Source organism: Malaclemys terrapin, chromosome 17 (assembly GCF_027887155.1).
Source record: "Malaclemys terrapin pileata isolate rMalTer1 chromosome 17, rMalTer1.hap1, whole genome shotgun sequence".
Lineage (NCBI taxonomy): Eukaryota > Metazoa > Chordata > Testudines > Emydidae > Malaclemys > Malaclemys terrapin.
In genome coordinates this window covers 20,367,707-20,395,526 of record NC_071521.1, presented here as the reverse complement: position 1 = coordinate 20,395,526, position 27,820 = coordinate 20,367,707, and the positions used below count along the sequence as shown (strand labels likewise).

The 27,820-nt window shown below is 54.1% G+C and overlaps 1 protein-coding gene across 1 annotated transcript; it reads right to left on the bottom strand.

Moving 5' to 3' along the window:
• SAPCD2 (suppressor APC domain containing 2) lies at positions 1-27,820 on the bottom strand. The gene is made up of 6 exons (XM_054007602.1): positions 27,278-27,820; positions 14,222-14,355; positions 6,058-6,204; positions 4,778-4,879; positions 3,561-3,671; positions 1-2,841 (listed from the first exon to the last, which is right to left on the bottom strand). The coding sequence occupies exons 1-6, from the start codon at positions 27,771-27,773 to the stop codon at positions 2,713-2,715; spliced, it is 1,119 nt and encodes a 372-aa protein (XP_053863577.1). The 5' UTR covers positions 27,774-27,820; the 3' UTR covers positions 1-2,712.

The window sequence follows — 27,820 nt, the reverse complement described above, 5'->3', positions numbered from 1 at the left end:
GTCATTTTTGCTTTTTATTTGAAAAAAGCCTGTGGACGATCACAGTGTCGTTAGACAATACAAAACCTCGCCAAGGAGCTCAGCAACTGTTACATACGTGGCTGGCAGCTGCGAGGCCAACCTGTAAACATTCACGAGGGGGATTTCATAATGCCCGTAGCAGCAGGGGGAGGTAGGGCAGGCTAGGGGACCAGAGCAGGGCAGCCCTCTTTAACCCCCTCCTAGGAACAGAAACAAGCGCCCGTAGGCAGCAGGGGCGGAAGCACACATCTCATGGGAGGGGCTGGAGGGAAATAGCCCCACTCCAAAGTAACCTGTTATGTGATCAGACACACACCTGGCTCCAGGTGCTTAAGCACAGAACTGGAAGGTGATCTCAGAGCCTGAAACCCCCTGGCTTTACGTTCCTCCTAGGACAGCTCCAGGAACAGCAAGTTCAGTTCAGTTCAGCTCCCCGGAGCAGAGGGCGCAAAGCCTAGAGAATGGTCAGGAGAGCAAAATCAGGCCCAGCGATCTCACTCTTGCTAAATCAACAGATCCGACTCTCCACAACTGGGCCTCCTGCCAGTGCAGCTCTTCCCAGGAACCTAGTGGGGACTGGCCTTAGATGGGGGCCGAGCAATTTTCTTGGTGCCTGGCAAGAGACCCTCCCATTCCGATAGGTGCAGGGTGGGCAATATCATTACAGCAACACCCTGTCTGCCAATCAGCACTGGGGCCCCATTGCACTGAAGGTCACCTCCTTTCCCTCCATTGTTCACAGTCTATTTGGGAGTTGGGTTTATGGGCAGCCAGGTAGATCAGAGGAAGGTTTGTCAAACTGCTGTCTCAGTGCAGTGCTTTGGGGGAACGGGGCAGAGATTTAGGGGGGGTGAAGGGAGCAGGCAGCTTCGTTAATGCCCGAGCCGAGAGAACCACGTTCTGGCACCGCTCTGTGGCTGCTGAGGAGTCACGGGAGACAAAGGGAGCAGCTACAAGAGGCGTTTCTGGCAGCCACTTTTCTGCCCAGTTTGAGGGTGGCGGTGTGGAGGATGAATGACGGGTGAAGAACGAAGCCCCCTTCCCCTGCTTAGCATGGAGACTGGACACAGTCCACACTGACAGCCTAGGACAAATACAGCAGCAGGGGACTGTTTTCCTTCCCTGTCCCCTCCCCATCCAAGCTATAAAGAGCCAGGCGGGCTGGGGCTGGAAGCCAGGCTGTTGGGCTCAGGCTAGGCCGGAGATCTCATACGCTGCCAACGGGCCAAGGCTCAAGGTCGGTGCTTGGATGGAGGCTGGGCTCTGGAAAGGGGGGCAGCTGGGAACATGAAAGCGCATTAAGGGGAGAGGGAAACAGCAGCTAAACTACATGGGGGTCAGCAATGTCCTTCAGTGTCACAATATGATCCTAGGGCCCTGCCTGGTCAAGGCACCATGCTGGACAGTTCTGCACTGATGAGGAGTGTGAAGAGAAACATTGGGGGGGGGGGGGGGAGGAGAGACAGGTGCTGCTCAGGGTGGCTCATGCTTCCAGAAAACCCATCCACCTCTGTAAACAGGTCATGCCCTGGGAAGGTGATTGCAGTATTCAGCCCAGCAAAGCAGCAATTTCTTCACCGCTCGGAAGGCAGGCAGAAGTAGGGAGGGAAGGGAAGGGAACAGTCCATCTACATCCTGCCCTCCAGCTGCGTTTGTTCAGTAGGGATTCTTAGTCCCGAAACCTCTTGGGGTCAGGGGGAAGGAGCGGGTTGGCTCCAGGAGCCTGTGAGCTGCTCCCTTGTGCATTTCAAACAAGCCAAAACTTGTTACCCCTGGTGGGGTCAGAAGAAAAATCTTTTCTATAGTGTAACTGATGCAGGGATGTGTGCCTGAGTCTAGAGGCAGCCTGGAACAGTAGCTCAGAGCTGGGAACTGTCCCATTCATCTGAGTGGGGTGTTAACCCCAAAACTTAATTATGGCAGTTGAAGTGTAAACATTGACTATTTCATCGCTACTCCAAACACGAGAGAGGGGCTATCGTGCTATGAGGATCTGCACCAGCTCCTGCAAATAGGGTCTTGGTGTCATGAGTGGTTGAAGTTTGGGACAGTACCATCACGGACATTGAAGCTAGCCCAGTGCTGGAGTGAGGGGTTAGGCACGTGAGGGACTAGCCTCTGAGCGGTCACTGTACCCCTTAGATGCCAACAGGAGTGTTAAACAGCAATACACAGTCCTCTTCGGAAAGCAGCCGGTATTCAGCCGTGTCACAGCTGCAGCAACAGCACGTGGAGGGAGGAGAAAACCTTCGGAGTACGGTGCTCCCCCCGCCACACGTGAAATGAATTGTGAAGACTTGCATGGTTCCCGCTCGGTTTCCAAGGCAGAAGGGCAGCAGCGTACCGGAGAGTGAGACGCCATCCAGTCACAACACAGAACACAGGTGTGGGGAGATGCCAGAGCTCTGCCAGGGAGGCCTGGGAAAGGCTCTGGTATCAGACAGGGATCAGTTCAGGTGCTTTGCTAGCACCTCCGGACCTATCACAAATGAGGTGCAGCATCTCCAAGGAGCAAGGGAACCAACTAGACCTGGGCAAGAGGCACGGCCCCGTAGAAACCCACAATAAGCCTAGGCCCCATGGAGGCTCAGACCTGGTGTCTAGGCTGGCTGGGGCTGCTTTTGCAGTGGTGTCCCTGCCCAGCCCCTCTCCAGAGCCCCGGCCTGGGGTGTGGGAGGTCAGTTGGGGGGGCTAGATGAAGGTGGAGTCCAGCTGGCTTGTTTCATGGTTATTTCGGGCCCGTGCCTCAAAGAGCTGCTTGATCAGGGCGGATTTCTCCTGCTCCAGCTGGGTGATCCGCTCGCTCTTCTCAGTCACCTCCTGCACAGGAAGGAGGCAGAGCGCTGGTGAGTGGGGAACATTCCCCGTGGGCAGCAAACCCTTCCCAGGGTCCTGCCCCTCCCCAGACACCCCGGACGACCAGCTGGATCTCCTCAACTCCAGGGAGTTTCGTTTGGCCAGAGCAAACTCCGGGTAGTTTAGAGCGACAGGCCCAAAGCTCTCACGGCAGAGCACGAGCTGCCCCCACCGTCCCTGCAGCCCCTGGTCGCCAGTCCCCGCTTAGCCTGTCTACAAGGCAGGTCACACGATGGGTACACCTGCCCCCTCCCCCCGGCCCAGAGCTGTCAGCTGGCACCCGGCGTCCCCCCTCCACCAGCCTCAGTGAGACGGATTCCAGTGGCCTCCAGCTGAAGTGCTCAATTCCCTGAGCCCTCCAGGCCCCTTGTGCCGTGCGGTGAGAGGGCAGAACCAGAAGACGACACCCCTCAGCAGCCTCATTTAATGGTGGGGGGGGGGGGGGCTCCGAGTATCTTTGCTGTGCAGGGTTCCCCTCTCCTCTATGTGTTTCTCTTAGGCCTGGGTCCCACTCCCATAGCCATCCTCTTCCCCCCCCCCCACCCTAACCTCCTCCCAGAAGATCCCGTCCCTCTGGCTCCGCCTGCCCCAAGGGCTGGCTCCCGGCTCCCCTGCCCTTCCTTTGGCCCCAGTTCCAAGCTCCTGACCCTCTCCCGGTGGGGGGAGCCCCCCCACCCCCTCACCTTGGTGAGAAGCCGGTTTTGTTCCTTCAGCATACTGATGGCTTGCTGGGGCCCTGCCACGGGGGCAGCAGGGACCTGTCTGGTCAGCGCCGACGAGGAGGAGTTCAGAGGCTGGGAAGGAGAGGGAATTAATCTTTCGACAGTCTGTCCCCACTAGCTTTCCGCTTCCCCAGCCTCCGGCCAGGGCTGGGCTCTCCATGCAGATCACCCGTCACAGCCCTCCTCACGCCTGCCTCCTGGCGGCTGATACCTCGCTGACCTGTCTCCACTAGGTGCAGGTCGGCCTGGCATGTCAATACACAGCTCAGCCTGCAGAGGGCACTGCGAGCTCATTGCTTAACCCACAGCGAGTTGGGAGGGGGTGAGGGGAGCAGGGGCCAATGGACTCAGTTCACCAGCCGAGGCAGCTCATCCCTCAGCACCAATCCTCTGCACCAGGGTTTCGTCGACCTGCGCAGACCTCCCCCTCCTCGCCCCCACCCCAGAACCAGGGGGCTACTCGCCTGAGAGCAGTGGAAAGAGCCACGTTCGGCAGGAAAGAGGGAGGAGAGGAAAAGAAACTGGCCGTGACAGGACAGGTGCAGTGGCAGGGTTACATCCTCGCCCCTTCTCCCAGGGGCGCAGGGCTTCCCATTCCGGAGGCGTCTGCAGCCCCACCCCACAGCACTGATCTCACTGGGTCCCTTTGCAACCTGGGTCTGTCCTTTCCCAGCATGGAGACTGACACGTTCTAGCCCCTGGCAGGGCTCTAGAGACTTTAAAACCGAGAGTCACTGCTCATTCCCTGGGACCAGAGGAATTACCAGACTGTATCAGGCCAGGGGTCCATCTAGCCGAGTGGCCTGTCTCCGACAGCAGCCAGACCCAGCGGAAGGGGCTGGAGCTCAGAAGGAGGCAGGGTTATAGTTCTGCATGTTTGAATTATCCACGTACCGGCTAACCCCTTTCTGAATCCTGCTGAAGTGCTTCACCCTGTGACCACCTACAAGCGTCCCATAGACCAGGTGGGCTCTAAACCCTTGCTAGGTTAGAGCCAAGAGTCTCCAGGCACCTGCTCCTGTCCCTCAGCTGAGGGACCAGGCGTTCCTACGGGGCCGTAATAATTCAGTTTCTGGTCTGGTGTCCCCCTACACTGCTACCATTGATCTAATGGAGAGCGATACAAACGGCCAGCCCTGGGAGCAGGGGCACCGGTGCTACCAGGACAGCGCGCTCACCTTCCCCGAGGTGGACAGGAGCTCTCCGAGGCAGCGGTTCACTTCCTGCAGCTTGGGTAGAAGGCGACCCAGGTGGTTTTGGCTCCCCTCCGGGAAGAAGTCCTGGAAGAAGCAAGGGTGGGAAGGTGGAGTGAGGAGCCAGTTCTCCAGGACTTCATGCTGCTGTGATGTGCCAGCAGAGACAACCCAAGAGCTTGCTGGCCTTCGTCGCAACTCCACGGGACTCATCTTTCAGGACCCAGCCTGGCTGGCAAACTGGGTGGGTGGAAGGGAATATTCCAGCCAATGCTGACTTTAGACTGGGGTGGGCCATGCATTTCTCCAGAGAGCCCAGGAGGGTGCACGCCAAGGAGGCTGCTGGGCTCATCTCTATTTACAAAACCATCCTAGCCCGGCCACATCTCTGCTCCTGCTCTGGAACGCTGCCCCGGACAACGACCAATGCCACATGCGTCAGAGGAGGGTGACGGGATAAGCACATGACGCAGCCAGCTGGGCAAGGAGGCATAGGTATGTGTGTGCACACGGGGAGTGAGGAGCCCTTCCTGGACACCACAGAGTTGATCCCCTTCATTATCTCCCATCTGCAGAGCTACTGGGGTGATTAACGATCATTCAGGCCCAGATCCTCAGAGGGATTTAGGCTCCTAACTCCCACAGAAATGAATGAAGTTACATGCCTAAATCCCTTGGCAGATCTGGGCCTAAGAGCTTTGGACCCTTCTCCAAAAGGAAACAATCCACTGAGCATTCGGCTGCCTTTTTGGGTACAGTTCTGCCTGGGTGGAGGCAGGAGTGACGCCCCTGGGGCCAGAAGAGTGACTCCTGCTGGCACAAGGGGCGAGTTGAGCCTGCGATTAAGTCCCACAGGTTAGTGCCACGCTGGGCAAAGCAGGTTCCCTAGAACGGGCCGGGCAGCTTCTCAGCTCATTTGTGGGACAAGGTAAGAAAAAGGGGGAAGAGAAGTGACCTGCCATATGTCTCTTTCCCTTCACAGGCTAAGTGATCCCAGCTGCCCTGCCCCCTCCACATGTGTAAGTCCCACACGTACCCACTCCCCCCATCCCCTTCACAGCCCACCTCCACTGACTGCAGTGGGAGCAGAGTGTCAGTGCCGAATGCTTCTGCAAATCTCACCCCATGTCTCCATTAGATCGTTAAGGGGAAGTGATATTAGAACTTGGTCTTTCCTGCCTCCGGTTTTAACCAGTCCTTTATCCAGCCCCCCCAGGCAGGGCACTCAAAGGTGAGACGGTCCCTGGAGCGAGCCCCACACTCACATTTGTGGTTTTGTTTTTCCCCAGGTGTTTCTGGCGCTCCTGCACTGTCTGGATCTGCTGGTGGTACCATTCCCGGGCATGCTCCACCATCTCCAGCCCCTGGAGCAGGAAGTCCTTCTCCTGCTCCAGCTCCTTCATTTGCTTCAGCTGCAAGACACAAAACCCAGGTACTTTAATACCCCCTCCATCCAAACCTATGGGACATCACTCATACCTCCTGCCCTCCTGAGAATGGGTCCTGCACCCAGGGCTGGGAGTCCCCAGAAAGCTGCCGCATCCCGGCCTCTACCCAATGGCGACTGAAACCACCTGGACTGAGACGCTACTAGGGCTATAGCCCCAGCCAGGGCACCACCCACAGGAGCTCTGATTGGAGGATCACCTGGCTCCACCGATTGGTCCAACTATGCTATTTAAGCCAAGAGGAGGAACAGGAAGTTTGTCTGAGCAACAAGGTGGATTCCTGTTGTGGCTGCATTGGACCTTGCTTGTGCCTGATTGCTGCACCCAACCCTGCTCCTGCCTTACTGTTGTCTTCACTCCTGTTCCCACCATGCTTGATCCTTGCCTCTCCTCCTGCCTTATGCCTCACCTCCAGGCCTGGCTCTGACCCCGGCCTCTGCCTTCCGACCTTGACTCCGGCATTTGGCATCGGACCTCAGCTTCCATTCCTAGTTCGGACTCTGGCTTGGCCCCTGAGCCTTGGCTTCATTCCCCAACCTGTACGCCTGCTCTGCCTTTAGACCTGACCACCTACATCTTGGTCCATCCATCCCTGGAGCAGACCAAGGCCAAGCATTCAGAGAAACAGTCCTGCCAGTCTCGGTTCTGGAGCCAGCCAGGAGTGACCTAATCCGAAGCCCAAGTCACTTTGCTTTGGGTCCAGTTCACGACCACATCAAGCACAGAGGAGACGCTCAGCCTCTAGCCATGGCCCACGCAGGAATTCAGTTACCACATTTGGCTATAACCAGCCTTCAAGAGGATGTGGACCTAGAACAGACATGGAGAACCGTAGCCTAACTGGAGCATGGGGCTTCTTTACGGTGGAATATGAAGCTTGGCTACAATCAGACGCTTTGGGGTGGAGATCACTCATGGGAGCCTCCTTTCTCAGCAAGTCTAGGTGTCCCTTTACCGCTGCATCATACTGGCATCCAAGAGACTAGCTAGATCAGAATTGCATGGACATGTTTGTCTGGTCAGACCCACAAAAAGTCCCTTACCCAGCTTATAGAATTGTAGGACGGCAGGGGATCTCGAGAGGTCATCTAGTCCAGTCCCCTGCATTCATGGCAGGACTAAGTCTTATCTTTCATGTAATATCTTTCAGTATTATGTTTCAATAGCCTAATGGGAGGTGGAGACCATGATACACCAATCCGACCTGTCATGCAGCTGCTGCAAATCCAGAGGAAGACAGACAACCAGAGAGCAGATCCATACTCAGATCACTACTACTCAGAAGGTTCTTGCTCCATGGAAAGCAGGTTTCTCGGCTAGGTTGAACCAAGTGCAGGTCATGGGAGAGTCTCCCCTCCGAACGCCCTTCCTTCTTCCCCCAGGCTGCAGCTCCCACCCTGCCCCATGTTAGATCAGTCCTGTTGCTCTATTATAAATAGTGGCTTAATGGGTTAGGTCAATAGGAAACCTCTGCATTGAGATTTCATCTCAATTGCCCACGCAGCCATGGCAGGAGATTTCCTCCTCCGAGCTGCAATTAAGCATTTCCCTTATCACTCTACAGGAACCTGCAGTTTAGTCTCCAGTGCATGATGCTGGATCTCAGACACTCCAGTGCTCTACACTGCAGTGTTCAGAGATGTTTAAGGGAGTTAGGTGCCAAATTCCACAGGCTTCTTTGAAAATCCCTGGTCATTTAACCCAACGTCTTCTAGCTTTGGGGCCTAAAGCAGCCACCTTACAGAAATTTAAGGCTGCGAGCTCACACTGTGTGGAACTTTTATTATTGGCAAAGAACGGCAGAGTGAAACACATGCTAGAAACCTAGGAAATGCAGGGTTAAGTTCTCCTCTGTCCAATCAGGCACTGACAACTGCCATAACCGTCACCCTGCCCCAACCAACCAATATTCTCAGAACAGAGCTGAAAGCATCGCACATTGTTCTACTTGATGTTTGGGCTTAACGAGGGCTAGTAATTATGTGGTATCAGGAGGCAAGTGGTGCAATGCGCCATTGGTTCAGCACGTGGACTAACTATATGACTCCATCGTGAGCATCCAACCTTTGAGAGGGTAATGAGCAGAAGAACGGCAGCACCAGCATTGCTTTCCCAAGGTAGGACTCGGCTGCATGGTGCGCTGGGGATCCCTCTGGTCACGTATGCAATGACAAATCCCAGCAGTAAAACAGCTGGGGCGAGTTTCCAATGGGACGTTACTAGAGAGTGGGGCCAGGACAGTTAAAGCAGCCGGCTCTGCGCACGGGCTGGCCTTAGGTCACCAACTCTTAGTTGTGATGAAAAGGGTTGGGGGAAGGGGGATACCCAGAGTCACTTGAAGGGATGCTCAGGGCTCCACTTTCAGTTCCCCAGACTGGGCTCAACCCCAAGCCCTGACCCAAGCAAAGAATGGCAGAGTTAAACACACGTACTAGAAACCTAGGAAATGCCCCAAGCCCTGACCCAAGCAAAATGGCACCAGAATGTGAGAAAGAATCAGGGACCCAGCGAGAGCCAATGGCCCAGCAACCAAGCGGGTGCCATTCCCATGGACAGCAAGCGTTTCTGCCCCCAGGTTTGTTTGCATAGCAGACACAGGACATCATGGGGGTGAGGTTCTCTCTCTCTCTCCAGCCAGCACAGATGCCAGCAGGACGGTAGCTGCCACCAGGCAGAGAAGATGGCTCTCCAGACAAAGTTGGAGTATTTCCCCACCCCAAGTTCTGCCGCACTAAGATTAGATGGGGAACTGCCCCCCCCCATAATCCTAGAGGTGACTCACATGAATTTTACCCCTTCTTTAAAAGAGGGACAGACTGGAAGGTTTTCAGCCACCCCGGTGCTACATTCCCGAGGGGCTGCAGCCCAGCCCACAGGCAGCCAGCCGCGGGGACCAGAGCGACAACACTCCACTCTGACCTGAGTCACTGCTGCCCGCTGGAGGAGCCCGAGCACAAAGGCTGCCCTGGAACCCACTCGTCATGGCCGCTGAGTATGGAGCATTTGTTTCCCAACAGCTGGAGGAGATGGATGGTCCCCTGAGCCCAGAGAAAGGGGCCTGGATACAAAGCCTGCCCCCTCGGGCATGGGCTTAATTTGGGGGAGGGGGCAGGAGGGGTTTTGCCTCCCAAACTGCAAGTCTCAGGTAGGCGTGGAATTCCCGCCCCCCACGAATGCAGAGTCCCAATGGCCTGGCTTGAGCTGCCCCACCACATCCAAAAGTCAAACTATGCCATCAGGACACCAGTAGACCTTAACAAGAAGGCTAACGGCACATTGGGCTGCATTAGTAAGAGGAGCATTGCCAGCAGATCGACGGAAGTGATTATTCCCCTCTATTCAGCACTGGTGAGGCCACATCTGGAGTATTGTGTCCAGTTTTGGGTCTCCCACTACATAAAGGATGTCGACAAATTGGAAAGTCCAGCAGAGGGCAATGAAAATGATGAGGGGGCTGGGGCACATGACTTACGAGGAGAGGCTGAGGGAACTGCGATTGTTTAGTCTGCAGAAGAAGAGAAGAGTGAGGGGGGATTTGATAGCAGCCTTCAACTACCTGAAAGGGGGTTCCAAAGAGGATGGAGCTCCGCTGTTCTCAGTGGTGGCAGATGACAGAACAAGGAGCAATAGCCTCAAGTTGCAGTGGGGGTGGGGGGGTCTAGGTTGGATATTAGGAAACACTATTTCACTAGGAAGGTGGTGAAGCACTGGAATGGGTTACCTAGGGAGGTGGTGGAATCTCCATCCTTAGAGGTTTTTAAGGCCCGGCTTGACAAAGCCCTGGCTGGGATAATTTAATTGGGGTTGGTTCTGCTTTGGGAAGGGGGTTGGACTAGATGACCTCCTGAGAAGATTAGGGTTGGAAGAGACCTATGATTCTACGAATAAAGCTCAGAGCTATGCATCTCTCTGTCAAATCAAGTTTTGGTGCTTTCATTTCTGGAGCACCTACTAACTGGAGACAATGCAAGGCTTCAGCAGTGTGGGCTAGACACCTAGGTGCTAACCTGGGACCTGATTTGTAACCCTGGGAAACACTTCGCCTCCCTGTGCCCGCTTCCCCATCTGTAAAATGGGGATAATGATACTTATCTCCCTGTCAACACATTTTTGAGATTCACTGATGAAAAGTATTATTGTTACCATCATCTATTTAGACAGGAAGGTCTTTGGGAAAATGACTGTCTCTTGCTATACGTCTGTACAGCACCTAACACAATGGGGTACTGAGCCAAGTGGGGGCCTATAAGTGCTCCCCTAACACAAATAAACAAAAAGCTTCGATAGCTGTACATAGCAGCCCTAATACAAACATGAGATACGAGCAACTGCATGTTTAAAACCATCGCAGGAAGTGAGCGAGTCCACACCTAAGGAGCAACAGCAAGAATTATTAAAAAGCCATTACAGAAAAATCCTTTTCAAACGGCCACATCATGATGAAGCTAAACACACAAGATCCCCTCTTCTCCAGGCTGCACCCCGCCTGCAACACAACCCAGAGCCCACACCCTTCTCTGGGCTTCGCTTTTTCAAACACAAGAGGTGTTTGCAATTCAAACGTTGACTCGCCAGGCCTGTGGACCAAGCACAGCAGAGCAGGAGAGGACTGCCAGTATCCAGGGATTTCAATATTACTGAGGGGAGAAGGCAAGTTTAGACACCACTTGAGTGCTGCTCACGCTTCTCATACTCTGGGTATATAGCAGGCTCACACAATAAGAGGGACTCAGCTCATAATCCTAGAGGCCACTCGCATGCATTTCACTTCTGTAAAAGGGGGACAGACTGGAGATTTATCAGCCTTCCCAATGCTTCATGCAGCCTGCCAGACGCCCGCAGCCACAGCAATCCCTTGCAATCCATGCTAGTCACAGCCTGAACCCTCCAAAGAGGCAGGGCAACGGAGCTGATCTCTGCCCGTCCCCTTTCAGGAGATGGACACACGCAGCCAGGCCAGCGGACTGCCCGGGACATACCCACAGGAAGAACTGTAGAGCCTTGGAGCTGCAAAGGCTGCTGCTCAGAGGAACGAAGAGGGTGCTGTATGTCGCGAGGACGCCCATCCAGCTGTGTCCACAGCCGGGCACCGAATGCCCTGCCCTGGGCCTGGCCCGGCCAGTTACCATGGTGACCGGAGGAAAGGACAACATCCCACTCGCCGGTGGGATAATGGCATCTCTGCTCGGCGAGCGGATGGAAGGCATCTAGTCAGCTGGCAAGGGAGGAGCGTGAGTTACGGATGCTGGCGGAGGCAGCTTCCAGAATGGGAGGAAGAAGCAGAGGTCCCTTCCACTTGAGTGGGGATGGCCTGTACAGGGGGAGGGTGAGGGGGCACTTCAGCCCGGGACGCTCACGAATGAACGAGCTTAACCTCTCATAAAAAGCCTCGTCCCAGCTGCGGAGAAGCCACAGGGGGAATAGGCCGATCAATGGGCTCAGTGAAAGACAAGCCAGCCGGATACACGCTGTCCTGGGGCCACTGCACAACCACGCCCAGCGCACACAGGCGAGAGGGGTCAACCACACGCTCCACTCGCCCACTGCTGGGGCACAAGCGGCTGCAGCATGGTGCCTGGGATTCAGAGAGGGCTCTGGCGTCCCAAGGAATCAGTCTGCCGAGAAGGGACCGATTTGTTTTTAGGCTGATCAGGAATAGCCACCCTCTGGCCAAGGCTCCCAAAGCACTTTACAGCCGAGAGAGAGAGAGAGGAGAGGCAGGCTGGTCTAGTGGTTAGAGCACTAGTCTGGGCCATGGGACATCTGCATTCAATTCCTGCTCTACCACAAGCATCCTGCGTCACGCTGGGTAAGCCACTTAGTTTGTCTGACTCAGTTCCCCACCTGTCAAATGGGCATAATAGCCCTGCCCTGCCTGCCAGGATCAAGGGAGTAAAGCCTGTGAGGAGCTCAGACTACGGCGCTGGTGGACAGAGAAGTACCCCACACAGACAGAACACCCCGAGCGGTCGGTCAGTGCCATTCCCACCATGCTCCAGATGGGGAAAGTGAGCCCAGACCGGGGAAGGGACTCGCCCGCAATCCGACAGACAGGAATCGAACCCCATCTGCCGAGTCCCAGGCCAGCTCCTGAACCACAAGCCCAGCCTACCTCCTTTCTCCAGCTGTGCCCATTAGCAAATGTTAAGGAGTAGCATTGAAGTCAGTGATTGCAATCCACAGTGCTGAACGCTGCCTCAGAGAGCTCGGGGTACGAGATGGCCCCTCCCCATCTCAAAACAGCACCCCAGAGTGTCCAGTCTGGCTGAATGGAGGCAGTACACCGCTTTCCTGGGGCACCTATTATTCCCCTGCAAGCGCTTCACAGCACAGGCCCTGCTCCAGCTCCCACAGCGAGCAAAGGGGATGAATTCTCAGCACGGCTGCAGCTTGCTTTAGCAAACGAGCTCCTAATTCATGTGTGTGCAAAGCCCCCACTAACCCCTGGGGAGAACCAGGCCAGGAATCAGAGCGTGTTATGTGGCCGGAAGCTGCTGTGCCGACATAATCAATGCTGCACAAAGGCAGCCCATGTGCCCTTCAAATCGGGGCCGGGGAGAGGGAGAGAAGAGATGGATATTGGCATTTGAGAAAGGAAAAAACCGGTGCAGCGGGGCAGCACGCGTAGGATAAACTAATGCAAATTACATTGCAAGGTACAGGAAAGGCAGGAGCTTCCATTAACGTTACTAATTCAAACTGCCCATAGGCAGGATTTTGGATCGTGAGCCACGTGGGTGAGCGGATAATATCATGGGTACTTTGCTATCTCTCTATGCAAGGTACTTCTATTGCACACCATGGCTCTCCAGGGGTCAATTCCCCACCCTGCTCTGGGGCCAGAGAGGGGATGGGCTCCCTGGCCTCAGTGCATATTAGCAACTCTAACTTACCATTGACAAAAGGTCTCTTGGGGCGTCTTATGCCAGCTGAGGATCAGGCATAATGGACCTCTGCTCCAGCCCTTCCCCACCACGCCCGCAGTGGCTGGGCCAGGAGATAGTACAGAGTCTTCCACGGTGGAGAAATTCTCCACCAGCCATCCACAGAGATTTTAGTGCAAAGGGGACTTAATACATTACATCAGGGGTAGGCAACCTATGGCACGCGAGCTGATTTTCAGTGGCACTCACGCTGCCCGGGTCCGGGGGGCTCTGCATTTTAATTTAATTTTAAAATGAAGCTTCTTAAACATTTTAAAAACCTTATTTACTTTACATACAACAATAGTTTAGTTATATATTATAGACTTATAGAAAGAGACCTTCTAAAAACATTAAAATGTATGACTGGCACGTGAAACCTTAATTAGAGTGAATAAATGAAGACTCGGCACAGCACTTCTGAAAGGTTGCTGATCCCTGAATCACATGATACAGCCCCTAGAGTTTGGCCCTGACCCTCAAGCGACCTGGGCCCTGGCAGATCCCTGCACCAGCAGAGTACAACTGAGCCTGTACTAGGCCACACATGTCTTTGCATTTAATTTCTCTGGTATGTTTGCAAAAGAAAAAGACTAAAACATTAATCTCGGCTCTGAAGCCCCCATGCTCTGCCACAGCGTTTAGAAGTCAAAGGAGCATTTACTTCTGCGGAGACCCAGCGGTACAAACCCACCCGTTTGATTATCACTCTACGGCATTAGGCGTTTACAGGCTACCTAGCGTCCTTGACTGTTCCCTTTGCATAGGTTGCAGGATAGAGGGTGATTTGTAAGAGACTGTGCAGTGATGCAATACATGTTAAAAGAAATATCAGAATCTCTCACTAATACCCCACAAACCCCAAGTTCATGCTGCCCCATAGGACAAGTGTAACCACAAAACACCAGGGTGGACCAAGAGCGAGACTGGGCAGCTCTCCTTCCAGTACACCCACCAGGCAGCAAACAGCACGTAGGACAGCAGAGCGCCTAGTGGTTGCAGCTACTCCTGGCAGGAAGGACAGTGGCTGGGAAACCAGGACACAGCTGCTCCCCTACCATGCCATAGTCCACCCCGTTGGTGATGGTGTGTCTCCGGTGCTCACCGCGACCTCTCTCATGCCGCCGAGCGTCCGCCACCCCCGTGCAACTGCCCTCGCAATGGGACTGTCCCGTGGGCTTCCCATCGGCACCTGCAATGGAGGAAGGACATGCACATTTTGAAGAAGGCACCATGCAGGGACATACACCCAACACGAGAGGATTGGAGGATTTCTCCATATAGTCTAGAGGCTTTAAAAAAATAAATACAACTTAAAAAGGACCTTTTAACCCATTCAAGTCCTGGCTGAGCACCAAGAGGAGTCTGCAGGTTGGGATTTCAGCCTGGCTCCGGCAGCCACTCACCTGGCCACGCCTGGGTATTGCAGAGACCTCAGATGAGCACATGACCTTTTCCCCCGCATGTGCTGCAACGCGGGACACAGCTTACATCCCAGTTACTCCCAGGGGGCAGGACCTCACGGGTTCAAGTCAGGGAAAGTGGAGGGCCAGGCCCACCAGCGAGCGGCCAATGCTCACATTTGTAATAAGAGCCAATGCTGGAGGAGAACGCAACACTCTCACCTCTACTTTCTCTAACCAGGGGAGGTGGGGCTGAGTGGAGAATTAATCACAGCTCCCATTAACTGCAGCAATAACAGGTTTATCAACTTAAGAAGTCAGCCCTACATTGCAGAGGGTGGGGAATAGGATGACCAGATGTCCCCATTTTATACAATCAGTCCCAATATTTGGGACTTTGTCTTATAAAAGCACCTATTACCCCCCGCCCCAGTCCCGATTTTTCACACTTGCTCTCTGGTCACCCTAGTGGGGAATGAAAGAAGAGTACATCAGCCAGCTCACTGCAGGGGAAAGGAACCCTCACCTCACCCTCTGTGCCTGGCCCTTCCACCAGCACTCATGCAAATCCAACCTCGGGCCCTTCCAGGCACCAAGAACAAATATTTGACCGTGGTACGGAACCACCTTAGGGGAGATCAGATGCCAGACACCACCTCCTCCCAGAACCCAAACCCTCAGCTACCGACACGGCAAAGGACAATCCTTGTCACATCAGCAGAGCGGGCAGTCCACGGTGCCAGTCGGGTGGGCAAACACGACCCATCAAGGTTCTCCTGGAAGATACCATTAAGAAGCAGAGCTTGACGCTAACTGAGACACTATCAGAGTTCATGTCCCTGAGTGCCCGAACGTAGACCCCTGGCCTGCTTAGGGGCCTTGTCACATTTAGTCTGCCAGTGACTCTGAAGCAGGTCGACCCTTCCCCATTTTGCCACGTGGCCTCCTGCGCTCATACCCAGTACCAGACAGCCAAAAGTCACCCCATTAAATCAGACTGGCGCCTTTGGTAAAGGGTGCCCATTGTTTGTTACGCAAAGGTGCTGCTTGGGGGTGCAGGGAGGAGGGGAATCCACTCTGGATTCCACAAGCGACCTGCTGGGCACACTGGATCAGAGCTTGAGACTTTCCTTTGGTGGAGCCACGCCAGGCATGGAGAGACAGGAGGGTTCAGTTTCTTTCTGGTCAACGCTTGGGTCAGGTGCATTCAGTACAAAAAGCTACATTTACATGTGCTCCTGCCTCACAGCAGGATTCCTGCAACCCCTCTCTGTGGGTCACCGTGGCCAAAGCGATCCCAAGACCTGGGCTGCCTTGCCCACTGGCCTCAATGGCTGGAAACAACCTATCCACGCACGCTAGGGAGAGTGGGCAGGATGGGGCCTTCAGAAAAAGTTGTGTAGGGCAGATTAGAGCAAGGACATGCCACTGGCTCCACCTGAGCCAAGGTGTGGGTGAGCTGTACACATGGGATTCAAGGGGCTTATAAAGCAGGGCCCCCATTTGATTTCACGAGGGCCATGACAGGCTTTGGTGCTTGTCTCCTATAAAGGGCGGGCTGCTTCCATTAGTCACCACCTGGCCAATTAGACCCTTAATGACTCCCGCAGCCTAGTTCTCTCCTGGCTTGTGCTGCCAACGCTTCTAATCTCCATGCAACATCGCTGGCTCAAACACAAGCTGCTGTCCTCGGGGCTGCTATGCATTTGTTCAACACCAGACGTTTGCCTCTTCCCTGCCCTGGCTCCTGAGGTCTGTGATCCCCTCCCCAACCAGCCCAGGGAGCTCTCCAGGCCACCCCCGAGCTCTCACATGATTTTCCAGAGCATCAACAGCCTCTGCGCCACTGGGTCAGCACAGAGACCAGATCCTGACTGTATGGAGACAGAGCTTTCAATGGGCTTCCCGCTCAGTGGAGCCACTTTGCTATAAAATCATAGGGATCAACTTTACAGCTGACTCCAGCGCTGTGCAAACATACACCCCACACACACCCCTGACCCCGACGGGTGATCAGTGCCAAAGGAGCGAGATTAGGCCTAAGAGCACAAAGGAGTTTGCTTGTGCCCAGTGTCCGGCAGCGAGGTGCTGAAGCCAGCCATCTTTCCAGGGCCTCTCCTCTGCCGGCAACAGCTGCCCACCTGCTTTCTCACTCCTGTTGCCCCCCATCACCCCAATTTCTCCTGCTACCCACAGCAGACCCTCATCCCCCCCTCACCTTTGCACCTCCCGCCCACTTCATCGCTGCAGCTTGCCCCGCCTCTTGACACACAGACCTGGAATCCAAGATTGCTCTCTCCTGGCCTGGCCTTCGGAGAGAAACCAGCCGCGGGACAGGAACAAACAGCAGGGGGAAGCTACTCACATTAGGAATCCCCACTGGGGAAGCAGGTTGGGGGTAAGATCAGAAGAAATTCCACCCTAACAGGGCTGGTGCAAGAAAGTTTTGCACCCTAGGCAAAACTTCCACCTTGCACCCCCCTCCCCCACAGCTAACCCCGTCCCGCCGCGGCAGCTAACCCAGCCCCCCCACACACACACGTTACCCCCCTCCGCAGCAGCTAATCCTGCTCGGCGAGACTCCCTCCCTCTCCCTCCCCCCCCCCCTGCAGCAGCTAACCCCACTTACTAACTAACCCGTTACTGCGGGCGGCCCTCCCTGCACCCCCCCCCCCAAGCTCACCTTCACTCCCCCTCCTCGCCTGAGCGGGCTTTTAGGCGCCCCCACCCACTAGGCGCACTAGGCAGCCGCCTAGTTTGCCTAAATGGTTGCACCGGCCCTGCACCCTAGAATCCGGACCATGTTCGGTCTCTCAGTGGCCAGAGCCCACCCTCACATCCTCCTCCCCCGAACCCCCAGCACAAGGTCGCCAGTTCCTAGGTGCCCCCCACCTGAGGATTAGCACCTCCTCCCCTATGCAGATGTCAGAGCTCAATGTCCAGGTTCCGTAACCAGAAGATGGCCTCTGTACTAAGCGAGGCCTTGTAACCCACCCTCCAGATGTTGAATTGGACTCTCCTCCACCACGAGTTGTCTGAAACACTGCCCCACAGTCACCACATGGAGAGGAAGCCAGGCCAACCAGCGCATGGTTGTGGTAGACAGTCACCTGTTGAGCCTGGTCCAGGATTTGTGATCAGCTGAACAACGAGGCAGGTGCAGTGATGGACTCCTGAGTTGACCTAGTGCGTGAGACTCTTTCCCACCGATGCTCCCACTCGATGAGAACACAGATTGCAGCTCTCTGGCGGGGGCGGATTAGCGACTCTCCTATGAAGCACGTGCTGTTTAGTGCTCAGAGCAGCAAAGGGCTGACAGCACCAGAGCGAAAGGGGTAGAAAGAAGGCATGATCTGTGCAGAGTGCCTGCAGCTGCTTTGATCCAGAATGCCAGCTGCTGCTCGTTAACGTGTGCTGGGCACACGGAATGGGGCTGTGGGACTTTTCGCACTGTGAACATGTCAGGTAGGGACTGAGCCAAGACCACCAAACTCATGACTCTTGTGAGGCTGAATGGATCAGTCGACAAGGCACAGGTGGGAGGGGTCTTTGAAAAACCATAAGCCGTTCTGCCAACGGCCTTTGGCTCCCTGTGATACTGAAGGGGGAATTGATGGGGAACGTGCCAAACAATCCGAGAGGAACACATCCATCTCTAACGCTGTACGACGCGCCTGCCACGCACACCCTTGCCAAGCAGAGGGATAGTCCCCACCCGAAGGCAATCATGCTTTTCTTCATTAAACTAAGCCCTTGAAGCAGAGATGGGAGCCCGCTTGGATGAAGAGCATCACAGAGGCAATAACCAACTACAGAGGCTTATGCTGCTTTCACAGGCTTGCGTCTATGGCAGATTTGGACACTGTGCTGAGCGTGAAGACTCTGGATTTTAATCCCATCTGACCCTCTGACTCAGTGGGTAGCCCCAGGCAAGTCGACTGACCTCTGTGCGCCTGAGCTAGGCCCAATGAAAGACAGAAGATCAAGCAAGAATCATGCTAACAACCAGACGCTGCATGTGAGCCAGCGTTCCCTGGGGGAGAGGAATCAACCCAGCAGCAGTTCCAGGTGGAAGGGACCTGTTAGGCCCCTGTTCTGCCAGTGCAGCACTTTTACAGGTGCCTTGGCCAGTCTAGGTTCAAACAGGAACATGAGAACAGCAGCCCGGTATCTTGTCGCCAGATGCCTCATGGCCGTTTTACACTTTCCCCTACCAGGCAATTAGGCCATGAACTGCCCAAGGGGGAAGTTTCTTCTTTACCCTTGGATGGTTAGTGTTTGGCTTGTGCAATAAAAGTTATAACAAGACACCCATCCATACAACTGCCCTGTTTCCATTTTCCTGCCCGTGCTCTCCTTCCCCCCTCCTGACCACTCAAGAGGGGCCACTACAACTGACAGGAGCTTCGGCCCGGCGAGGGCAAATCCCAGGTGAGTCATGAGCTGGGGAGGGATGAAGGATGAGCCAGTAGTTCAGGCACTAGCCTGAGATTCTGCAGCTCTGGGTTCAATCCCCTGCCCTGTCACAAACGCATAAGAACAGGCCTACGGGGTCAGACCAAAGGTCCATCTAGCCCAGTATCCTGTCTACCGACAGTGGTCAATGCCTGATGCCCTGGAGGGAAGGAACAGAACAGGAAATCATCAAATGATCCATCCCCTGTCGCCCATTCCCAGCTTCTGGCAAACGGAGGCTAGGGACACCATCCCTGCCCATCCTGGATAATAGCCGTTTATGAACCTATCTGCCATGAACTTGTCTAGTTCTTTTTTGAACCCTGTTATGGTATTGGCCTTCATAGCATCCTCTGGCAATGAGTTCCACAGGTTGACTGTACGTTGTATAAAAACACACTTCCTTTTGTTTTAAACCTGCTGCCTATTAATTTCATTTGGTGACCCCTAGTTCGTGTGTTATGGGAAGGAGTAAATGACATTTCCTTATTTACTTTCTTCACACCAGTCATGATTTTACAGACCTCTATTATATCCTCCCTTAGTCGTCTCTTTTCCAAGCTGAAAAGTCCCAGTCTTATTAATCTCTCCTCATATGGAAGCTGTTTCATACCCCTAATCATTTTTGTTGCCCTTTTCTGAACCTTTTCCAATATATCTTTTTTGAGATGGGGCGACCACATCTAAACACAGTATTCAAGATGTGGGCGTACCATGGATTTATATAGAAACATTATGATATCCTCTGTCTTATCATCTATCCCTTTCTTATGTAAATATTTTTCATTAATAGATCTCACCTCTTTTGCTAAGCGCTTTAAGTATCATCATCTCAATTTTACAGATGGGGAAACTGAGGCACAGATACCCTGTTCAGTGACTGTCAGCACAAGTTCTCATGTTCACTGGTGAGGGCTCAGAATTGGCTCAAAAGGCCAATAAATTGAGACTCAATCCTCTTGCCACATTTCATCTCTGCAGCACGTTCTGAGTCGCACCTTTTCCCACCGCTTCCTGGAATTCAGAGCAGAACTCCGTTGCACTAGGACAAACATTCTCATCTTGAGCTCCCAGTCTGTTGTGATCTCTCTCGAACGAATTGTTGGATGATTTGAGCCTCAGTTTCCTCTTTTTTATTATAGAAGAAGCTTTCCCTCTGGTTAGTGATCCTATAACTGCCTACGAACACCAGGGTCTCTTACACCTTCCTCTGAAGCAGCTGGTGCCGGCCCCTATAGGAGCCGGATGCTGGGCTAGATGGTCCAATCCAGAATAGCAATTTCTGCGTTCCTAGAAACAGGTATAATAGAAATGATTGGCTTGTAAACGATAACAGGGAACTTCTTAAACCAGGGGTTCTCAAACTGGGGGACGGGACCCCTCAGGGGGTCGTGAGGTTATTACATGGGGGGGCGGGGTAGGGTGACCAGATCGCAAGAGTGAAATATCAGGACACATTGGGCGAGCAGTGGGGAGGAAGAGTGTCACAGGTGCACAACCCCGACCGGAGCCATGAGAGGGGGCGCACAGCCCTCGGAAGCTGCAAGAGGGGTGTACGGCAGAAACCACGGGGCCAGGGGCGCAGGGCTCCAGCCCCAGCCCCCAGCAGAAACCACGGGGCCAGGGGCGCAGGGCTCCAGCCCCAGCCCCCAGCAGAAGCCACGGGGCCAGGGGCGCAGGGCTCCAGCCCCAGCCCCCAGCAGAAGCCACGGGGCCAGGGGCGCAGGGCTCCAGCCCCAGCCCCCAGCAGAAGCCACGGGGCCAGGGGCGCAGGGCTCCAGCCCCAGCCCCCAGCAGAAGCCACGGGGCCAGGGGCGCAGGATCCTGGTTGCAAAATCAGACCCAGTTGAAGGGCAGGGGAGCGAAGGGTCACACTGTTAGCCCTGGCTCCAGCCCCAGCTGCAGTCACAGAGGGGAGGCCACAGTCCTGCCTTCAGCTGTCAGTGGCTAAAGCAAACCAAGTCACAGGGGTCTGGAATCAGTGAGCGTCACAGCACACACACACACACACACACCTAAATTATAGACTTAGCTATAATCCATATTTAAACCAACAGATTTGTTTGTACACTAAACAAACAACAGGGGTAAAGGGCCGGGTTTTTTATTCAGTTAAAATATCAGCTTCCCAATTTGCATACCTCTCAGACATGCCAGAAGTCTAGTACTTCTTGGATGACTTTGCCATAGTCCTGACTTGCTTCTGGGCAATCACAAAGCTGTAGAAGTCCTTGCAACTCCTCCAGAAATTCATTTTGACAAGGGTTTCACCCCACACCAAGTCTATGCTGCTTCGATTCTGGACATCAGTCCATGCATCTTTCATGATTGAAAATACACGCTCTGTGTACACGTTGCTGACTGGTATACTGAGCATGTATGACACCAGCTTTGTCATGTTCAGGAATTCAGTGCTACCGTCCTGGTTTCTCAGCACTTGAGACCAGAGTTCCTCAACTGAGTAGTTTCCAGGCTCCAACTTGATGTCTGATGATACAGTACTCATCATAGAGCTGATCGAGATCCACTGTTTTCTGGAGGTTTACAGCTGTCACGGCCGCAGACAGATCCTTGTATTCAAATGCCCTATTAACTTTGATGTTCAAACACTGGGTATTGAACAAGTAGCCAGTTGTTGAAAAAACAAAACAAAAACAAAAAAAAAACACCATTTCTCCAAATATAGGATCAACACATCATAAAATTTCATGAAGTCTTTCTGGGGAAACGCAGCAGTGACAGGCAGCATCTCAGTTAATGCATTTTCAACTTTGGAACCAAAGAATTTATCATTTTTCCGCTGCTGAAGTTTAATTCTCAGAGTATTCATTATGGCGTACACGTCACATGCTGCCATACTCTCATTTTCCAAACACAGCACAGTATCATTGAAGATTTTCAGGACATTCGGGAGGAAAAACAGAAGAACCTCAACTTTGCTAGGCCCCTCACCTTGTTCACTGTTTTCCATGTCCGAGAACAGCATCCACAGAGATTTTGGGCACTTCTCACTGCCCAGAGAAACAAAAGTAGCACTTAACAGCCTGCCACGTATTTACAAGCCTGTTTACAGCTGGGAAAAGACTCACCCAGCGCAGTAAAGTGGCATACTCCATATCCACAAAGTCAAACATATCCTTCAATGCTGCTACTCTTAGCAGAACTGCTGAAATGAGTGAACGAATTCATCACCAGAGTCTCAATATCAACTTGCAGGGTATTACTAGCATGTTTCACGGCGTTGTGCACAACATGGCCAGGGCAGTTTGCAGGCAAGATATTTTCGTTTTGTTTTTTTTAATTCTGGTATACCGATGTCGCTTTCCATAATTCACGTTTGCATTATCAGCACAGTATGAAGACGCTTTGTTTAGGTCTAGTTTGTATATCACAAGTTTTTCAAGTAATGTGTTGCTTATTGCCTCTGCAGTCTCTTCACTTTACTCACAGAAATCTAACAGTTTATCTTGGACCCCATGTTCGGGTGCCCAGTATCTCAGTGATAAGGGGAAAGTTTTCACATTGCCCTTGTTAGCTGCATCTGTGGCAACTGAGAAATAGGGACTGTCTGGCTTGCTGAGGTCTTTTAAAAATTCTGTTGAGAGCGGTGACAGCACATTTTTGATCAATGCCTCTGCTTTAGTCCGGCCACAGCTGACGTGCTTCGCAATCGTTGAATCTGGATACAAGGTAGGCGCTAGTTTAAGTTCACAGTGACGCGAGCGATAGGAGTGTTGATGGACTGTGTGGTAAACTTGAGTTAGCTCAACAGCGATAACCTTCTTATTGAAGGATTCATTTGGCCGGCTGAAAAAAAAATGTGAGACCAGGGTATTGCTCTTGTGAGTCCGGGTGTTTTGTCCATGATTTTTTGAATCAGCATGATGCTGAACATCAGACTCACCGCTATGGCAAATGCTAAATTCCTTCCTGCATGCTTTACAAAAGCCTTTTGTATCACACTCTTAGGATTTCCGAACCCAGGTGTAAGTGGTTTCCCATTCTGTCCTGTATCTGCACTGTCTTTTTTGGTAGTTGGCTCCTCCCTTGCCGTTGCCATTTCGGGTGGGGTTTTCGGCTGAAGACCGTTAGCTAGCTAGCCACTGAAAAGAACCGCACCGTCTCTGTGCTTCTTATGTGCCCACTGTAGTTTGTCCTACTGTATGCACTGCAGTTCAGAACTGTAAACTACATATCCCTTCTGTAAATTGCGTTACACCGGAAAACAACCTGAAAAACCAAAATTGCCAGTAGAGAACAGATCCCAGTCGGGTTTAATGGGACATTCCCAATCAACTAATTTTCTATTTCACTACCAAATTTTAAATTTTGCCTGAATATCGGGACAAATGGCGCCCGATTGTACATCGAGCAGATGTACGCGGCCAGGTGCGATCCCTGCTTGCCAGTGTGGGTAAGTGACGTGGGCAGCAGCTTAGCAGTGCTCAGCCCCAGCTGCCCTGGGTGGAATCAGCATCTGCAGAGGCAGGCGCCTCCTTTCCTTGGCTCTGCCACGAGCTAGGTGGACCGGTCTGCACCCACTCTGCTGGGGGGAGCATGCAGCTGTTCTCTGTGGGGCACCTGCCCCTGCCTCCCCCAGGCAAAAACAGGTGGGGAAAGAAAAGCTTTGAAATGGCAACTCTCCGATTCTAGCAGCCTCCCCCATCGAGCACAGAGCCACAGCTCATTTCAGAGCCAGTTCTAGCCCTTCCACTGCATCCACGGAGCCGGCTGCAGGGGGCTCCCCGCCACGCTCTGCAAGCCAGAGCTCCCTGCGAGCTGACCTGCCCAGCCCTTCTTAGGGGCACCCCGAGTGCAGAGGGGTTCTGCTCCAGAGCCCCCTACTCCCCCCACCCCCAAGAGCCACAGGGACCTGCCGGGGGTGGGGAGTCCTGGCAGTGCCTACCTGGGGCAGCTCCCAAGAAGGATCTGGCAAGTCCCTGTGATTCCTAGGATCAGGGGCAGCCGAGGGGTTTCCATGTGCTGCGCCTGCCACAAGCGCGAGCTCCGTGGTGCCCATTGGCCAGGAAATGTGCCAATGGGAGCTGCCGGAGCTGCGGAGCGGGGCTTGCATGCGCTGGCAGCGCGCAGAGAGCCCTCCGCCCTGCACAGACCTTAAGAACCAGAGGGACCTGCCGGGGGGCGAGGTGGGGAGTCCCGGCGGTGCTTACCTGGGGCGGCTCCTGGGAAGCATCCGGCAGGTCCCTCTGGCTCCTAGGGTCGGGTCAGAGGGCTTTCTGACCGCCCCCAGTGCCTGCAAGCCCCGCCCCTGCAGCTCTGATTGGGCAGGACGGAGCCGGTGCAGCATGGGAGACCCCCTCGGCGTCTCTGTGCCTAGGGGCCGCACTACCGGCTCCTGCTGGCGGGCGGGTACTGGGAGCTGCCCCAGGAAGTGCCGCCATCCCCGGGACCTCAGGTGCATGCCGTGAGCGGTCCCTGATATTGGGACAAAGGGCGTCCCGACCGATGTGCGGTCAGGACATGGGACAAACCTCTTAAAATCGGGACTGTCCCAATAATATGGGGATGTCTGGTCACCCTAGGGGGTCGCGAGCTGCCAACCTCCACCCCAAACCCCACTTTGCCTCCAGCATTTATAATGGTGTTAAATATATTTAAAAAGGTGGTTTTAATTTATAGAGCGGGGGGTCGTCGCACTCAGAGGTTTGCTATGTGAAAGGGGTCACCAGTACAAAGGTTTGAGAGCCACTGTCTTAAACTGTGATCCATGAACTACAGGAGGCATGCGGAGCACTTGCTGGTTCAGCAGTTCAGTAGCACTAAAAGACAACTAAGTACACACGCAATGCTTTCCTAATGTTACTTCCATTTAAGCAATTGCTGTAATAGCAACAGGGATGTTATGTGATGTGATCACAAACAGAAGGGCAGGTGGCCTCAGCAGTCCTGAATGAGGCTTGATCCACAAGATAAATCATTCTGTGAAGATGAAGTTCCCACTATATAAAAAAAAAAACTTTGAGAGTCTATTACCACATTTGTTATCAAACTTAACTCTGCGATTCGTTCAGTCGCATTTGCTCAGCTAGCAGCGGGCCCTTTCACTGACACACAAGACACGGCGATCCGTCCATAAACCTGAACATACATCTGAACGGCTGCATTTCTAGCCACCAGAGTGATGTCACCTACATCACTTTAGGCAACAGGACAACTATGGGCATGTTAACGTTAAGCCCCTAATATTTCTTGTTCATCACTGTAACAGACAAGTCACCACATGATGAGGGATACAAGTTGAAGGTGCACCAGTGATTGATTGGGAGCTGGAAACGGGAGTCAAGTATATATTGTGAAAGTAATGCAGTACAGGGCCTGAGCTGAAGTCCATAAAAAGAATTCCGTTGGCTTCATGGGCTTGCATCAGGCCCATAAGGAGTGAATTTTTTGTTGTCTTACATCAGAGGGAGAAACAGGTTTGCACTGCTTGAAACCAGAGCTACAGGTGTTGGCCCAGACACACCCTGGCCTTCTGCCATCTCTACCGGAGCAATCCAGCAGCAGTGGCCCTTTTCATGATTTGAAACTATGAAATTGCTGAATTTCTGCAGGTACCACAGCAGCAAACTTCCCGCATTTTCTTGATCTGAAAACCATCCAAAGGGTCAGATATTTCAGATCCAATGACCAGATCAGAGCCCAGCAGAAAATAACTTGAACCGAAGTCTTCAGGAAAAGCAGATGAGGCTGCAAGAGAGTGAAGGCACTTATCCAGTAATCTGCACTCCATGTGAATACTGCAGTTACTGCACCACATGGTTCTGGGGAGCCAGGCTAGAGTCCATTGTACCCCTCAGCACCTCACCTTACCTACTGCCCAGATTCATTCACACCCCTCAAAGGGCCAGAACAGCCTCAGGCAGGGGAAAGAAGTTCTATTTTGAAGACTGTGGGGGATTTTAAAACCCACAACATCCAATCACAATAAAATCTGGTGCATTTTTATTTTATTCTGGTTTTGTCAGAATGCAAGTTCTCAGAGACAGATGTCAGCTTGGCGGGAGGGGGAGAAAGGAGAGGAGTCAGGGAAAGAAGAAATAATAATCATTTAAAGACAACCCCACAAGCACAATGCAGACAATTGGTGTCCACACAGCCACACACTACCATCCTTACTCCAGGGGAGTAGCATCTTTGGGCTAGAGACTGTGATACTCTTGCTCACATGGAATAGTCACTGACATTCTGAGTAAGCCATTATTCAAGGTGCCAAGAAGTTTTCCATGACCCTTTTGAAAGGCCAAACTGGCCCTTCCTCTGCATGCAGCGTTGTTGGAGCCATGTCAGTACCAGGTTATTAGTGAGACAAGGCGGGTGAGGTCAGATCTTTAATTGGGCCAACTGTTGTTGGGGAGAGAGATGAGTGTCAGAGTTTGCACACAGCTCTTCTTCAGGTCGTCTCCATGAAGTCAGTGGAGCTGGATGCTACTCAACATGAGCAAGGGTGGCAGAGCGGGGCCCCAAATCCTGCCACCTGCTTCTGTGTTCGTTGCCAGTGTAGAGAGACACCCCCTCCCCAAATTACTCCTTTTAATAAAAAAGTCTCAACGACAAGTGGTGCAGGCACAGGAGGAGACACCAATCAGGCGGTGAGTTTCAGACCAGGGTGCTGTGAGGGCATTGAGCGAGACAAGGGGTGGGGGCTAAGTTCCCTGTAAGCTGCACGGCCACGCAGCAGCTTATTTAGCGCCGTGCAGGTGCTCAAGGAACCCACCCAGGGACCTGCCGCAGCTGGGGCAGGGGTACCCCCCCCAAATCTGCACCTAGCCCAGCCCCCAACCAGCCGTGCCCAGGGCAACCCTTGCCCTGCCCAGACCTGCTAGGGCCAGGGGAGGGGCACCTATCTTGCAGCCCCAGCACCCAGAGCTGCAGAGGCTGGGAGAGGCACCTCTTCTTCCCCCTCCCCCCCCCCCCATGCCCAGGTGCTGCTGTGGGAAGAGAGAGCTGGGGGGAGTCCTCTCTCCCTGCCATAGCCCCTAAGCACCCTCCTGCACCCCAACCCCCTCATCCCACCCCACGGCCCACACCCCCAGCCAGAGCCCTCCCCCCCTGCACCCCAACCCTCTGCCCCAGCCCTGAGCCCCTCATCCCCAGCCCGGAGCGGAGAGGGGCCGGGTGGGAAGGGGAAAGCGGGTCTGGCTCAATCCAGCCAGCACTGGGGCCCAGCGAGGCGCAGACACCCCCCACCCCGGGGCTGCGGATCTCCAGCCCACGGCCCGTCCCTCCCTCACTCACCTCTGCTCCTGCCCCGGCTCTCCCCCTCGGGCCGGTGCACGGGGGCTCCCGGCGGGCTGGGGATCTTCTCCATGCTCCGGGACGCGCTGCCGGCGAGCCCGCTCGAGCACCTGCCCTTCTCCGCCAGCGGCCTGGGCGCCCCTTGCCCTCGGCCCGGCCCGCCCTTGGGGGCGGCGGGGTCGCATCCTCCCGGGGCCGGCCGGACCGCTTTACCCCCGTTCGCCGGGCTCAGCAGCGAGGCCCGGAGCCCCAGCACGAACCTCTCGAAGGTGAGGTAGCCACTGGCCGGGGCCGCCTGCCGCAGCCCCTCCAGCACGCCGGGGGGGAGCTCTCGGGCCTCGGCCCCCTGCCAGCGGGACTCGATCTCCCGCAGGTGCACGTAGCCCCGCCGCCGGTCATCCAGGATGTCGAAGAGGGTCCGCAGGCTCTGCAGGAAGGCTCTGGGCAGCCCCTCCGTGCCGCAGGGCAGCGGGCGAGCCCCGCGCTCCGGAGCCATCGGGGCGCTGGGAATTGTTACACCGAGTTCCGCGGGGAACGCCGCCT

Excerpts from the sequence above, each read along its gene's own strand:
- SAPCD2 (XM_054007602.1), bottom strand. The coding sequence starts at position 27,773 with ATGGCTCCGGAGCGCGGGGCTCGCCCGCTGCCCTGCGGCACGGAGGGG. Across the intron at positions 4,880-6,057 it reads GGAAAAACAAAACCACAAAT|GACTTCTTCCCGGAGGGGAG; the intron begins GTGAGTGTGGGG and ends TGCTTCTTCCAG. Across the intron at positions 2,842-3,560 it reads AAAACCGGCTTCTCACCAAG|GAGGTGACTGAGAAGAGCGA; the intron begins GTGAGGGGGTGG and ends CTTCCTGTGCAG.